Source organism: Scyliorhinus canicula, chromosome 20 (assembly GCF_902713615.1).
Source record: "Scyliorhinus canicula chromosome 20, sScyCan1.1, whole genome shotgun sequence".
In the NCBI taxonomy this organism is placed as follows: Eukaryota; Metazoa; Chordata; class Chondrichthyes; order Carcharhiniformes; family Scyliorhinidae; genus Scyliorhinus; species Scyliorhinus canicula.
The window spans coordinates 96,807,691-96,821,014 of NC_052165.1; the positions used below are offsets into that span (position 1 = coordinate 96,807,691).

Below are 13,324 nucleotides of genomic sequence, written 5' to 3' on the forward strand. Positions count from 1 at the left end.
TTCCCACGGTGGAAGAGTCAATCACAAGGGGGCATAGGTTTAAGGTGCGAGGTTGTGATGAATGGTATCGGTAACTGCTGTAACGGTACCTTGCCTTTAATACATTGGCCCTTTAAGACAGAGCTTGGAACCCTGGGGGACTCCGCCTCTGGCTCCGCCCCCAGGAAACGGTATATAAGGTGATGCTCACTGGGCAGCATGCTGTGAGCACACTTCTCGGCTGCTGTCCGGTTCTCTGGTAATTAAATCCTTTGAATGACCAATCCTCTCCCCTGTGTCATAATTGAGGGTATCTCAGAGGGGCAAGATTTAGAGGAGATGTACGAGGCAGGTTTTTTACACAGAGGGTAGTGGGTACCTGGAACTCGCTGCCGGAGGAGGTGGTGGAAGCAGGGACAATAGTGACGTTTAAAGGGCATCTTGACAAATACATGAATAGGATGGGAATAGAGGGATACGGACCCCGGAAGTGTAGAAGATTTTAGTTTAGACGGGCAGCATGGTCGACACGGGCTTGGAGGGCCGAAGGGCCTGTTCCTGTGCTGTACTTTTCTTTGTTCTTTGTTTTTTATATGTAAATAAATCCACCGACGTTGAGTTATAATTCTTTACAACCTGGCTCAACAACTGAATGACCAACCTGACAACAAGTTAAAATAACTTGTCTGTCCAACTGGAGTCCTTTTGTCCATGAACCCAGGTCATTTTGGCTAACTTGGCTGACAATAAACAAAATCCAACTTCACACCAGGCCGTAAATGAAGCCTGGGACTTTCCTGTTCTCTGTGACAGTCGGGGGGAGGACTGGAATCTCCCCGCTGAGAGTGTGATTCGCTGATAGGCCATTGCCGAGCCTGGCGAGGGGCAAATAACAAAAGTGAAAGAGGCGACTTACCCACGTGCACCTTAACGTGAGCCGGTTCCAATTGGAGCTTCGCATCGTCAAACATGTTGTGGGCAGCAGTCAGAATCCACGTTGGTGAAATGATGGAACCTCCTCCAGCATAGTAACCCTTAGGGGAGGTGTGCGGACAGAAATATATCAGGCAAACATCCCGCATTCTCAAAGAGCAACAAAGAACCTGTCGCGTAGCCTCAGGAAGAGGCCATTCGGCCCATCAAGCCTGCACCGTCATTCATTATGATCATCGCTATTCATCGTTCAATACCCTGATCCCGCCTCCCCCCCCACTCTCCCCCATACCCCTGGATCCCTTTAGCCCCAAGAGCTATATCTAATTCCTTCTGGAAATTACACAATGGTTTAGCCTCAACTACTTTCTGCGCTCGTGAATTCCACAGATTCACCATCTCTGGGTGAAGACATTTCTCCCCAACTCAGTCCCAAAAGGTTCACCCTTTATCCTCAAACTATGACCCCTAGTCCTGGACTTGTGCATCTTCTGGAACATTCTTTCTGAAACTATCTGGAATAATTCTGTTAGAATTTACTAAATCCCCTCTCACACTTCAAAACTTCCATGAATATAGATCTGACCAACTTCGCTGTTCGGCAGATGACAAGCCTGCCATCCAATGAATCAGCCCGTTATCTAACTTACTGCAGTACCTGTCCTGGGACTATAGGGGCTGTTTAGCACAGCCTGGTATCTAACTTACTGCAGTACCTGTCCTGGAACTATAGGGGCTGTTTAGCACAGCCTGGTATCTAACTTACTGCAGTACCTGTCCTGGGACTATAGGGGCTGTTTAGCACAGCCTGGTATCTAACTTACTGCAGTACCTGTCCTGGGACTATAGGGGCTGTTTAGCACAGCCTGGTATCTAACTTACTGCAGCACCTGTCCTGGGACTATAGGGGCTGTTTAGCACAGGGCTAAATCGCTGGCTTTGAAAGCAGACCATAGCAGGTTGGCAGCACGGTTCAATTCCCGTACCAGCCTCCCCGAACAGGCGCCGGAATGTGACGACTAGGGGCTTTTCTCAGTAACTTCATTTGAAGCCAACTTGTGACTATCAGCTATTTTCATTGCATTTTTCTGGGAGTGTTTGATGGGGACAGTGTAGAGGGAGCTTTACTCTGTATCTAACCCCGTGCTGTACCTGTCCTGGGAGTGTTTGATGGGGACAGTGTCGAGCAAGCTTTACTCTGTATCTAACCCTGTGCTGAACCTGTCCTGGGAGTGTTTGATGGGGACAGTGTAGAGGGAGCTTTACTCTGTATCTAACCCCGTGCTGTACCTGTCCTGGGAGTGTTTGGTGGGGACAGTGTAGAGGGAGCATTACTCTGTATCTAACCCCGTGCTGTACCTGTCCTGGGAGTGTTTGATGGGGACAGTGCAGAGGGAGCTTTACTCTGTATCTAACCCCGTGCTCTCCCTGTCTTGGGAGTGTTTGATGGGGACAGTGTAGAGGGAGCTTTACTCTGTATCTAACCCCGTGCGTACCTGTCCTGGGAGTGTTTGATGGGGACAATGTAGAGGGAGCTTTACTCTGTATCTAACCCCGTGCTGTACCTGTCCTGGGAGTGTTTGGTGGGGACAGTGTAGAGGGAGCTTTACTCTGTATCTAACCCCGTGCTGTACCTGTCCTGGGAGTGTTTGGTGGGGACAGTGTAGAGGGAGCTTTACTCTGTATCTAACTCCGTGCTGTACCTGTCCTGGGAGTGTTTGATGGGGACAGTGCAGAGGGAGCTTTACTCTGTATCTAACTCCGTGCTGTACCTGTCCTGGGAGTGTTTGATGGGGACAGTGTGGAGAGACCTTCACTCTAATGCCTGTGGGACTGATTCCTATTCTCTCACCATTATCATTGAAACTTGCCAGGGCCACTGTTTCTCTTCAACATTTTCTCCACCGTAGATTCGACCGACACTCCTGGTCCTCCGGCTCTGACCCCTGACCCCACAGCCAACATGGTCACCTGAGAATGAAGAATCCCTCAAATTGTAAAATATAATTTGTCCCAATCACCAGGCATCATTGGGAAGGAAATAATGTTCTAAACGGGAATAGGTTTGTGTCCATTGGGATTGTGGACAGTGGGAGTGAATGGGAAGGGGTTTGGGTCCATTGGGATTGTGGACAGTGGGAGTGAACGGGAAGGGGTTTGGGTCCATTGGGATTGTGTACAGTGGGAGTGAATGGGAAGGGGTTTGGGTCCATTGGGATTGTGTACAGTGGGAGTGAAAGGGAAGGGGTTTGGGTACATTGGGATTGTGCACAGTGGGAGTGAACGGGAAGGGGTTTGGGTCCATTGGGATTGCGGACAGTGGGAGGCAACGGGAAGGGGTTTGGGTCCATTGTGATTGTGTACAGTGGGTGTGAATGGGAAGGGGTTTGTGTCCTTTGGGATTGTGTACAGTGGGAGTGAACGGGAAGGGGTTTGGGTCCATCGGGATTGTGTACAGTGGGAGTGAATGGGAAAGGGTTTGGGTCCATTGGGATTGTGTACAGTGGGAGTGAACGGGAAGTGGTTTGGTTCCATTGGGATTGTGGACAGTGGGAGTTAACGGGAAGGGGTTTTGGTCCATTGGGATTGTGTACAGTGGGAGTGAACGGGAAGGGGTTTGGGTCCATTGGGATTGTGGACGTTGGGAGTGAACGGGAAGGGGTTTGGGTCCATTGGGATTGTTTACAATGGGAGTGAATGGGAAGGGGTTTGGGTCCATTGGGATTGTGTACAGTGAGAGTGAACAGGAAGGGGTTTGGGTCCATTGGGATTGTGTACAGTGGGAGTGAACAGGAAGGGGTTTGGGTCCATTGGGATTGTGTACAGTGGGAGTGAACGGGAAGGGGTTTGGGTCCATTGGGATTGTGTACAGTGGGAGTGAACGGGAAGGGGTTTGGTTCCATTGGGACTGTGTACGGTGGGAATGAATGGGAAGGAGTTTGGGTCCTTTGGGATTGTGTACAGTGGGAGTGAACGGGAAGGGGTTTGGGTCCATTGGGATTGTGTACAGTGGGAGTGAACGGGAAGGGGTTTGGGTCCATTTGGGATTGTGTGCAGTGGGAGTGAACGGGAATGGGTTTGGATCCATTAGGATTGTGTACAGTGGGTTTGAATTATTGGTCAGTTTAGTTCCTGCCAACTCCAGCCCTCTCCTCACTCTGTCTGTTTTGAATCAGCTCTGTTAACTCCTCCAGCTGATTGTAACTTCTGAAATAGTAAGAATGAGGTTCTTCCTTGTTCGTTGTGAGTTTTTCCAGCTCCTCCTTGCTCGCGTCCCCGATCCCGATGGTGAAGATATCTGTAAAGAACAATAGGCTTTGTTAAGTCTATCTCTGCACTTACAGCTCATTGAGTGGCCACTCAGCCCCTCTGATTCCTGCTGGTTCTCTGGCCCCACTCCAATGTCCTCCTGCCCCCTCCATCTCCATCTCACCCCATCCATGTCTCATTCTCTTCCTTCCCCCCTCAAATATTTTTGCGTTCATCCCTTCCCCCACCCTGAGTCTCTTCATCTCTCCCCACTCTCTGGACAATGTCTGTTCCTAAAATATGTCCCCTCTTTGCTGACACCCTCTCTGATAAAACTCCTCCGCCCCCTGCCCCCTCTCCAAGGCGTAGTTTGGAACCAGAGGGAGTTTTAAAATGATCTACTTTGTAATTTGGAAACGAGAAACTTGTTATTGATTTCATTGGGTTAAATGTACAAGAAAGGGTTAAATCTTTAGTTAGCTCCATGCTGGACAGAGTGTTTTAAAGTTTTGACTTCAGTTCCAACTCAGCCTCGATTGTATTTTGAGTGTTTATGATGTAAAAGGTAATCATGAGCTGGGAAGGAATGAGATGTTGCTTGGCAACCAGAGGCACCTTTAGGAAGGAAGACGTGAGTGCAGTTTACCTGAGCACGAGGCAGCGTGAGGTTAGCAGCGAGGGAGGGAAGGGCTCTCCCAGTGCTGTCCGAAAGCAAAAAGCAATGCAATGGAGTAATCGGCGAGTCAGCAAGTCCGAGAGTGTAAAGAACAGCGAGTCATGAACGGGGAGGTCCCAGGAAAACAAGTTATGGCAGAAAAGGGGGAACTGGAATTTGAACAGGGTACGACTGTTCCTGGAAGTTAGGTTTAGGACCAGAGAAGTTGGCTCGAGGGAAGTCAGAGATCTTAAGCAACCCTGAGGTAGCTAGCCTTAGTGCCGTTTCCTGTGGAAACGAGGGTTGGATGACAGCTGGCTCACAGAGTAATAATCATCTGGTGGGGGAGGGGTATTCGAGGATAAATCCGCAGAAGTTCAGTTGGGCGGCATCTGCCACTTGCTTTCAGCACGGGTGTGTCTGACCACAGTCAGACTGTTGGTTTATGGGGACTGTTTATTTACTGGGATCGTTACAGAATGGAATCTGTGTTGTTCTGAGAATCGGTGTATATTTGGGAAGGTAAGTGGGAGTGAAGGAGTATTGTATTGTGGTCAAAAATTTCATGTTTAATCAATGTTCAATTTGACATTTGTTAAAATGTAATTGTCAGTCCAGCCGTCCAGTTTTGAAGATCTGCATTTGCTTCCACAGCAGCCATGGCGAGTGAGGGAATTCCCGGAAAACCTACACGGGAGAGAAAGGTGAAGATGCTAACCAAGGTTCCGATCCGGGTCTTTGACAGTCTCTTTGATCTTCTGCACGACATCTGGGGGGCTGGGGCCACCATTGTGACGACCTGTGGAGATATCGATTCAATCATTGGGAGGGAGTCACTAAACTGCAGAGTTCACAGGCACCAACTGACCAATCCTGAAGGAGAATGGGCATCTATCAGAGAGATGGAGATATTTATACCACCGAAGATATATTTATCATCAATGGCTCCATAGAAATGTGGAAAACAGCAGCAGGAATAGACCATTCAGCCCATTCTCGATCTCAACACAGACTCCTTCAGTACTGACCCTCTGACAGTGCGGCACTCCCTCAGTACTGACACTCTGACAGTGCGGCACTCCCTCAGTACTGACCCTCTGACAGTGTGATGCTCCCTCAGTACTGACCCTCTGACAGTGCGGCACTCCCTCAGTACTGACCCTCTGACAGTGCGGCACTCCCTCAGTACTGACCCTCTGACAGTGCGGCGCTCCCTCAGTACTGACCCTCTGACAGTGCGGCACTCCCTCAGTACTGACCCTCTGACAGTGCGGCACTCCCTCAGTACTGACCCTCTGACAGTGCAGCACTCCCTCAGTACTGACCCTCTGACAGTGCGGCACTCCCTCAGTACTGACCCTCTGACAAAGCAGCACTCCCTCAGCACTGACCCTCTGACAGTGCAGCACTCCTTCAGTACTGACCCTCTGACAGTGCGGCACTCCCTCAGTACTGACCCTCTGACAGTGCAGCACTCCCTCAGTACTGACCCTCTGACAGTGCAGCACTCCTTAAATACTGACCCTCTGACAGTGCGGCACTCCCTCAGTACTGATCCTCTGACAGTGCAGCACTCCCTCAGTACTGACCCTCTGACAGTGCAGCACTCCCTCAGTATTGACTCTGACAGTGCGGCACTCCCTCAGTACTGATCCTCTGACAGTGCGGCACTCCGTCAGTACTGACCCTCTGACAGTGCAGCACTCACTCAGTACTGACCCTCTGACAGTACGCTGCTCCCTCAGTACTGACCCTCTGACAGTGCGGCACTCCCTGAGAACTGACCCTCTGGCCGTGCAGCACTCCCTCAGTACTGACCCTCTGACAGTGCAACACTCCCTCAGTACTGACCCTCTGACAGTGCGGCACTCCCTCAGTACTGACCCTCTGACAGTGCAGCACTCCCTCAGTACTGAACCTCTGACAGTGCAGCACTTCCTCAGTACTGACCCTCTGACAGTGCGGCGCTCCCTCAGTACTGATCCTCTGACAGTGCGGCACTCCCTCAGTACTGACCCTCTGACAGTGCAGCACTCCCTCAGTACTGACCCTCTGACAGTGCAGCACTCCCTCAGTACTGACCCTCTGACAGTGCGGCGCTCCCTCAGTACTGACCCTCTGACAGTGTGGCACGCCCTCAGTAGTGACTCTCTGACAGTGCAGCACTCCCTCAGCACTGACCCTCTGACAGTGCGGCACTCCCTCAGTACTGACCCTCTGACAGTGCAGCACTCCCTCAGTACTGACCCTCTGACAGTGCAGCACTCCCTCAGTATTGAATCTGACAGTGCGGCACTCCCTCAGTACTAATCCTCTGACAGTGCGGCACTCTCTCAGTACTGACCCTCTGACAGTGCAGAGCTCCCTCTGTACTGACCCTCAGACAGTGCAGCACTCCCTCAGTTCTGACCCTCTGACAGTGCAGCCCTCCTTAAATACTGACCCTCTGACACTGCGGCACTCCCTCAGTACTGACCCTCTGACAGTGCGGCACTCCCACAGTACTGACCCTCTGACAGTGCGGCACTCCCTCAGTACTGACCTTCTGATAGTGCAGCACTCCTTAAATACTGACCCTCTGACACTGCGGCACTCCCTCAGTAGTGACCCTCTGACAGTGCGGCACTCCCACAGTACTGACCCTCTGACAGTGCGGCACTCCCACAGTACTGACCCTCTGACAGTGCGGCACTCCCTCAGTACTGACCCTCTGACAGTGCAGAGCTCCCTCAGTACTGAACCTCTGACAGTGCAGCGCTCCCTCAGTACTGACCCTCTGACAGTGCAGCACTCCCTCGGTACTGACCCTCTGAGAGTGCAGCACTCCTTAAATACTGACCCTCTGACAGTGCGGCACTCCCTCAGTACTGACCCTCTGACAGTGCAGCAGTCCCTCAGTACTGACCCTCTGACAGTGCGGCACTCCCTCAGTACTGATCCTCTGACAGTGCGGCACTCTCTCAGTACTGACCCTCTGACAGTGCAGAGCTCCCTCTGTACTGACCCTCAGACAGTGCAGCACTCCCTCAGTACTGACCCTCTGACAGTGCAGCACTCCTTAAATACTGACCCTCTGACAGTGCGGCACTCCCTCAGTACTGACCCTCTGGCAGTGCAGCACTCCCTCAGTACTGACCCTCTGACAGTGCAACGCTCCCTCAGTACTGACCCTCTGACAGTGCGGCACTCCCTCAGTACTGACCCTTTGACAGTGCAGCACTCCCTCAGTACTGACCCACTGACAGTGCGGTACTCCCTCAGTACTGACCCTCTGACAGTGCGGTACTCCCTCAGTACTGACCCTCTGACAGTGCGGCACTCCCTCAGTACTGACCCTCTGACAGTGCAGCACTCCCTCAGTACTGACCCTCTGACAGTGCGGCACTCCCTCAGTACTGACCCTCTGACAGTGCGGCACTCCCTCAGTACTGACACTCTGACAGTGCGGCACTCCCTCAGTACTGACCCTCTGACAGTGTGATGCTCCCTCAGTACTGACCCTCTGACAGTGCGGCACTCCCTCAGTACTGACCCTCTGACAGTGCGGCACTCCCTCAGTACTGACCCTCTGACAGTGCGGCGCTCCCTCAGTACTGACCCTCTGACAGTGCGGCACTCCCTCAGTACTGACCCTCTGACAGTGCGGCACTCCCTCAGTACTGACCCTCTGACAGTGCAGCACTCCCTCAGTACTGACCCTCTGACAGTGCGGCACTCCCTCAGTACTGACCCTCTGACAAAGCAGCACTCCCTCAGCACTGACCCTCTGACAGTGCAGCACTCCTTCAGTACTGACCCTCTGACAGTGCGGCACTCCCTCAGTACTGACCCTCTGACAGTGCAGCACTCCCTCAGTACTGACCCTCTGACAGTGCAGCACTCCTTAAATACTGACCCTCTGACAGTGCGGCACTCCCTCAGTACTGATCCTCTGACAGTGCAGCACTCCCTCAGTACTGACCCTCTGACAGTGCAGCACTCCCTCAGTATTGACTCTGACAGTGCGGCACTCCCTCAGTACTGATCCTCTGACAGTGCGGCACTCTCCCAGTACTGACCCTCTGACAGTGCAGAGCTCCCTCTGTACTGACCCTCAGACAGTGCAGCACTCCCTCAGTACTGACCCTCTGACAGTGCAGCACTCCTTAAATACTGACCCTCTGACAGTGCGGCACTCCGTCAGTACTGACCCTCTGACAGTGCAGCACTCACTCAGTACTGACCCTCTGACAGTACGCTGCTCCCTCAGTACTGACCCTCTGACAGTGCGGCACTCCCTGAGAACTGACCCTCTGGCCGTGCAGCACTCCCTCAGTACTGACCCTCTGACAGTGCAACACTCCCTCAGTACTGACCCTCTGACAGTGCGGCACTCCCTCAGTACTGACCCTCTGACAGTGCAGCACTCCCTCAGTACTGAACCTCTGACAGTGCAGCACTTCCTCAGTACTGACCCTCTGACAGTGCGGCGCTCCCTCAGTACTGATCCTCTGACAGTGCGGCACTCCCTCAGTACTGACCCTCTGACAGTGCAGCACTCCCTCAGTACTGACCCTCTGACAGTGCAGCACTCCCTCAGTACTGACCCTCTGACAGTGCGGCGCTCCCTCAGTACTGACCCTCTGACAGTGTGGCACGCCCTCAGTAGTGACTCTCTGACAGTGCAGCACTCCCTCAGCACTGACCCTCTGACAGTGCGGCACTCCCTCAGTACTGACCCTCTGACAGTGCAGCACTCCCTCAGTACTGACCCTCTGACAGTGCAGCACTCCCTCAGTATTGAATCTGACAGTGCGGCACTCCCTCAGTACTAATCCTCTGACAGTGCGGCACTCTCTCAGTACTGACCCTCTGACAGTGCAGAGCTCCCTCTGTACTGACCCTCAGACAGTGCAGCACTCCCTCAGTTCTGACCCTCTGACAGTGCAGCCCTCCTTAAATACTGACCCTCTGACACTGCGGCACTCCCTCAGTACTGACCCTCTGACAGTGCGGCACTCCCACAGTACTGACCCTCTGACAGTGCGGCACTCCCTCAGTACTGACCTTCTGATAGTGCAGCACTCCTTAAATACTGACCCTCTGACACTGCGGCACTCCCTCAGTAGTGACCCTCTGACAGTGCGGCACTCCCACAGTACTGACCCTCTGACAGTGCGGCACTCCCACAGTACTGACCCTCTGACAGTGCGGCACTCCCTCAGTACTGACCCTCTGACAGTGCAGAGCTCCCTCAGTACTGAACCTCTGACAGTGCAGCGCTCCCTCAGTACTGACCCTCTGACAGTGCAGCACTCCCTCGGTACTGACCCTCTGACAGTGCAGCACTCCTTAAATACTGACCCTCTGACAGTGCGGCACTCCCTCAGTACTGACCCTCTGACAGTGCAGCAGTCCCTCAGTACTGACCCTCTGACAGTGCGGCACTCCCTCAGTACTGATCCTCTGACAGTGCGGCACTCTCTCAGTACTGACCCTCTGACAGTGCAGAGCTCCCTCTGTACTGACCCTCAGACAGTGCAGCACTCCCTCAGTACTGACCCTCTGACAGTGCAGCACTCCTTAAATACTGACCCTCTGACAGTGCGGCACTCCCTCAGTACTGACCCTCTGGCAGTGCAGCACTCCCTCAGTACTGACCCTCTGACAGTGCAACGCTCCCTCAGTACTGACCCTCTGACAGTGCGGCACTCCCTCAGTACTGACCCTTTGACAGTGCAGCACTCCCTCAGTACTGACCCACTGACAGTGCGGTACTCCCTCAGTACTGACCCTCTGACAGTGCGGTACTCCCTCAGTACTGACCCTCTGACAGTGCGGCACTCCCTCAGTACTGACCCTCTGACAGTGCGGCACTCCCTCAGTACTGACCCTCTGACAGTGCGGCACTCCCTCAGTCCTGACCCTCTGACAGTGCGGCACTCCCTCAGTACTGATCCTCTGACAGTGCGGCACTCCCTCAGTACTGACCCTCTGACAGTGCGGCACTCCCTCAGTACTGACCCTCTGACAGTGTAGTGCTCCCTCTGTACTGACCCTCTGACAGTGCGGCACTCCCTCAGTACTGACCCTCTGACAGTGCAGCACTCCCTCAGTACTGACCCTCTGACAGTGCAGCACTCCCTCAGTACTGACCCTCTGACAGTGCGGTGCTCCCTCAGTACTGACCCTCTCATAGTGCGGCACTCCCTCAGTGCTGACCCTCTGACAGTGCAGCACTCCCTCAGTACTGACTCTCTGACAGTGCAGCACTCCCTCAGTACTGACCCTCTGACAGTGCAGCACTCCCTCAGTACTGACCCTCTGACAGTGCGGCACTCCCTCAGCACTGACCCTCTGACAGTGCGGCTCCCTCAGTACTGACTGTCTGACAGTGCAGCACTCCCTCAGTACTGACCCTCTGACAGTGCGGCGCTCCCTCAGCACTGACCCTCTGACAGTGCGGCACTCCCTCAGTACTGACCCTCTGACTGTGCGGCTCCCTCAGTACTGACTCTCTGACAGTGCCGCACTCCCTCAGTACTGACCCTCTGACAGTGCGGCGCTCCCTCAGTACTGACCCTCTGACAGTGCGGCTCCCTCAGTACTGACCCTCTGACAGTGCAGCACTCCCTCAGTACTGACCCTCTGACAGTGCGGTGCTCCCTCAGTACTGACCCTCTGACAGTGCGGCACTCCCTCAGTACTGACCCTCTGACAGTGCAGCACTCCCTCAGTACTGACCCTCTGACAGTGCGGTGCTCCCTCAGTACTGACCCTCTCATAGTGCGGCACTCCCTCAGTACTGACCCTCTGACAGTGCAGCACTCCCTCAGTACTGACTCTCTGACAGTGCAGCACTCCCTCAGTACTGACCCTCTGACAGTGCAGCACTCCCTCAGTACTGACCCTCTGACAGTGCAGCACTCCCTCAGTACTGACCCTCTGACAGTGCAGCATTCCCTCAGTACTGACCCTCTGACAGTGCGGCACTCCCTCAGTACTAACCATCTGACAGTGCGGCTCCCTCAGTACTGACCCTCTGACAGTGCGGTCCTCCCTCAGTACTGACCCTCTGACAGTGCGGCCTCCCTCAGTACTGACCCTCTGACAGTGCGGCTCCCTCAGTACTGACCCTCTGACAGTACGGCACTCCCTCAGTACTGACCCTCTGACAGTGCAGCACTCCCTCAGTACTGACCCTCTGACAGTGCAGCACTCCCTCAGTACTGACCCTCTGACAGTGCAGCACTCCCTCAGTACTGACCCTCTGACAGTGCAGCACTCCCTCAGTACTGACCCTCTGTCAGTGCGGCACTCCCTCAGTACTGACTCTCTGACAGTGCGGCACTCCCTCAGTACTGACCCTCTGACTGTGCGGCACTCCCTCAGTACTGACCCTCTGACAGTGCGGCACTCCCTCAGTACTGACCCTCTGACAGTGCGGCACCCCCTCAGTACTGACCCTCTGACAGTGCGGCACTCCCTCAGTACTGACCCTCTGACAGTGCGGCGCTCCCTCAGTACTGACCCTCTGACAGTGCGGCACCCCCTCAGTACTGACCCTCTGACAGTGCAGCACTCCCTCAGTACTGACCCTCTGACAGTGCGGCACTCCCTCAGTACTCACCCTCTGACAGTGCAGCACTCCCTCAGTACTGACCCTCTGACAGTGCGGCACCCCCTCAGTACTGACCCTCTGACAGTGCAGCACTCCCTCAGTACAGACCCTCTGACAGTGCGGCACTCCCTCAGTCCTGACCCTCTGACAGTGCGGCACTCCCTCAGTACTGACCCTCTGACAGTGCGGCTCCCTCAGTACTGACCCTCTGACAGGTCAGCACTCCCTCAGTACTGAGCCTCTGACAGTGCGGCACTCCCTCAGTACTGACCCTCTGACAGTGCGGCACTCCCTCAGTACTGACCCTCTGACAGTGCGGCTCCCTCAGTACTGACCCTCTGACAGGGCAGTGCTCCCTCAGTACTGACCCTCTGACAGTGCGGCACTCCCTCAGTACTGACCCTCTGACAGTGCAGCCCTCACTCAGTACTGACCCTCTGACAGTGCGGCACTCCCTCAGTACTGACCCTCTGACAGTGCGGCTCCCTCAGTACTGACCCTCTGACATTGCTTTTACCGGTTTGGGGAGCAGAGTTTAAGGTAATTCCGTTACCGTCTGTAATTAGAAGAATTATTTCCCTCGGAACTCCTGCTGTCCTTTTCTCCTGCATCGTCTGGTTTATAGATTCCAGAACCTTCATCAGAGCTCCTCCAATGTTCGTACCCATTTGATTCTCAAAACCTAGCAGAAAGAGAATGGAGTTCACTTGTTGGATGTGGGAGCAAGAGAGAGAGAGAGAGAGAGAGAGAGACGCACAGACAGACAGAGAACAAGACAGAGGCAGAGAGAGAGAATGAAAGCGAGAGAGAGAGAGAGAGAAGAGAGAGAGAGAGTGAGATAAACAGACAGCAGATACAGTCAGAGAGAGAGAGAGACTGAGAGATAGATTGATAGATAGTGAGAGAGA

The 13,324-nt window shown here is 53.9% G+C and overlaps 1 protein-coding gene across 1 annotated transcript; it reads right to left on the reverse strand.

Moving 5' to 3' along the window:
• Nucleotides 1–710: 710 nt before the first annotated feature.
• Nucleotides 711–13,092, reverse strand: LOC119954822. Its single transcript, XM_038780364.1, has 5 exons — nt 12,970–13,092; nt 5,535–5,615; nt 4,070–4,210; nt 2,765–2,883; nt 711–1,013 (listed from the first exon to the last, which is right to left on the reverse strand). The coding sequence occupies exons 1-5, from the start codon at nt 13,082–13,084 to the stop codon at nt 711–713; spliced, it is 759 nt and encodes a 252-aa protein (XP_038636292.1). The 5' UTR covers nt 13,085–13,092.
• Nucleotides 13,093–13,324: the final 232 nt, after the last annotated feature.

Coding starts and splice junctions, on each gene's coding strand:
- LOC119954822 (XM_038780364.1), bottom strand. CDS start 13,084: ATGGGTACGAACATTGGAGGAGCTCTGATGAAGGTTCTGGAATCTATA. Junction 4,211..5,534: donor AGACCCGGATCGGAACCTTG/GTTAGCATCTTC, acceptor TGTTCTTTACAG/ATATCTTCACCATCGGGATC. Junction 2,884..4,069: donor GCTGATTCAAAACAGACAGA/GTGAGGAGAGGG, acceptor CTTCATTCTCAG/GTGACCATGTTGGCTGTGGG.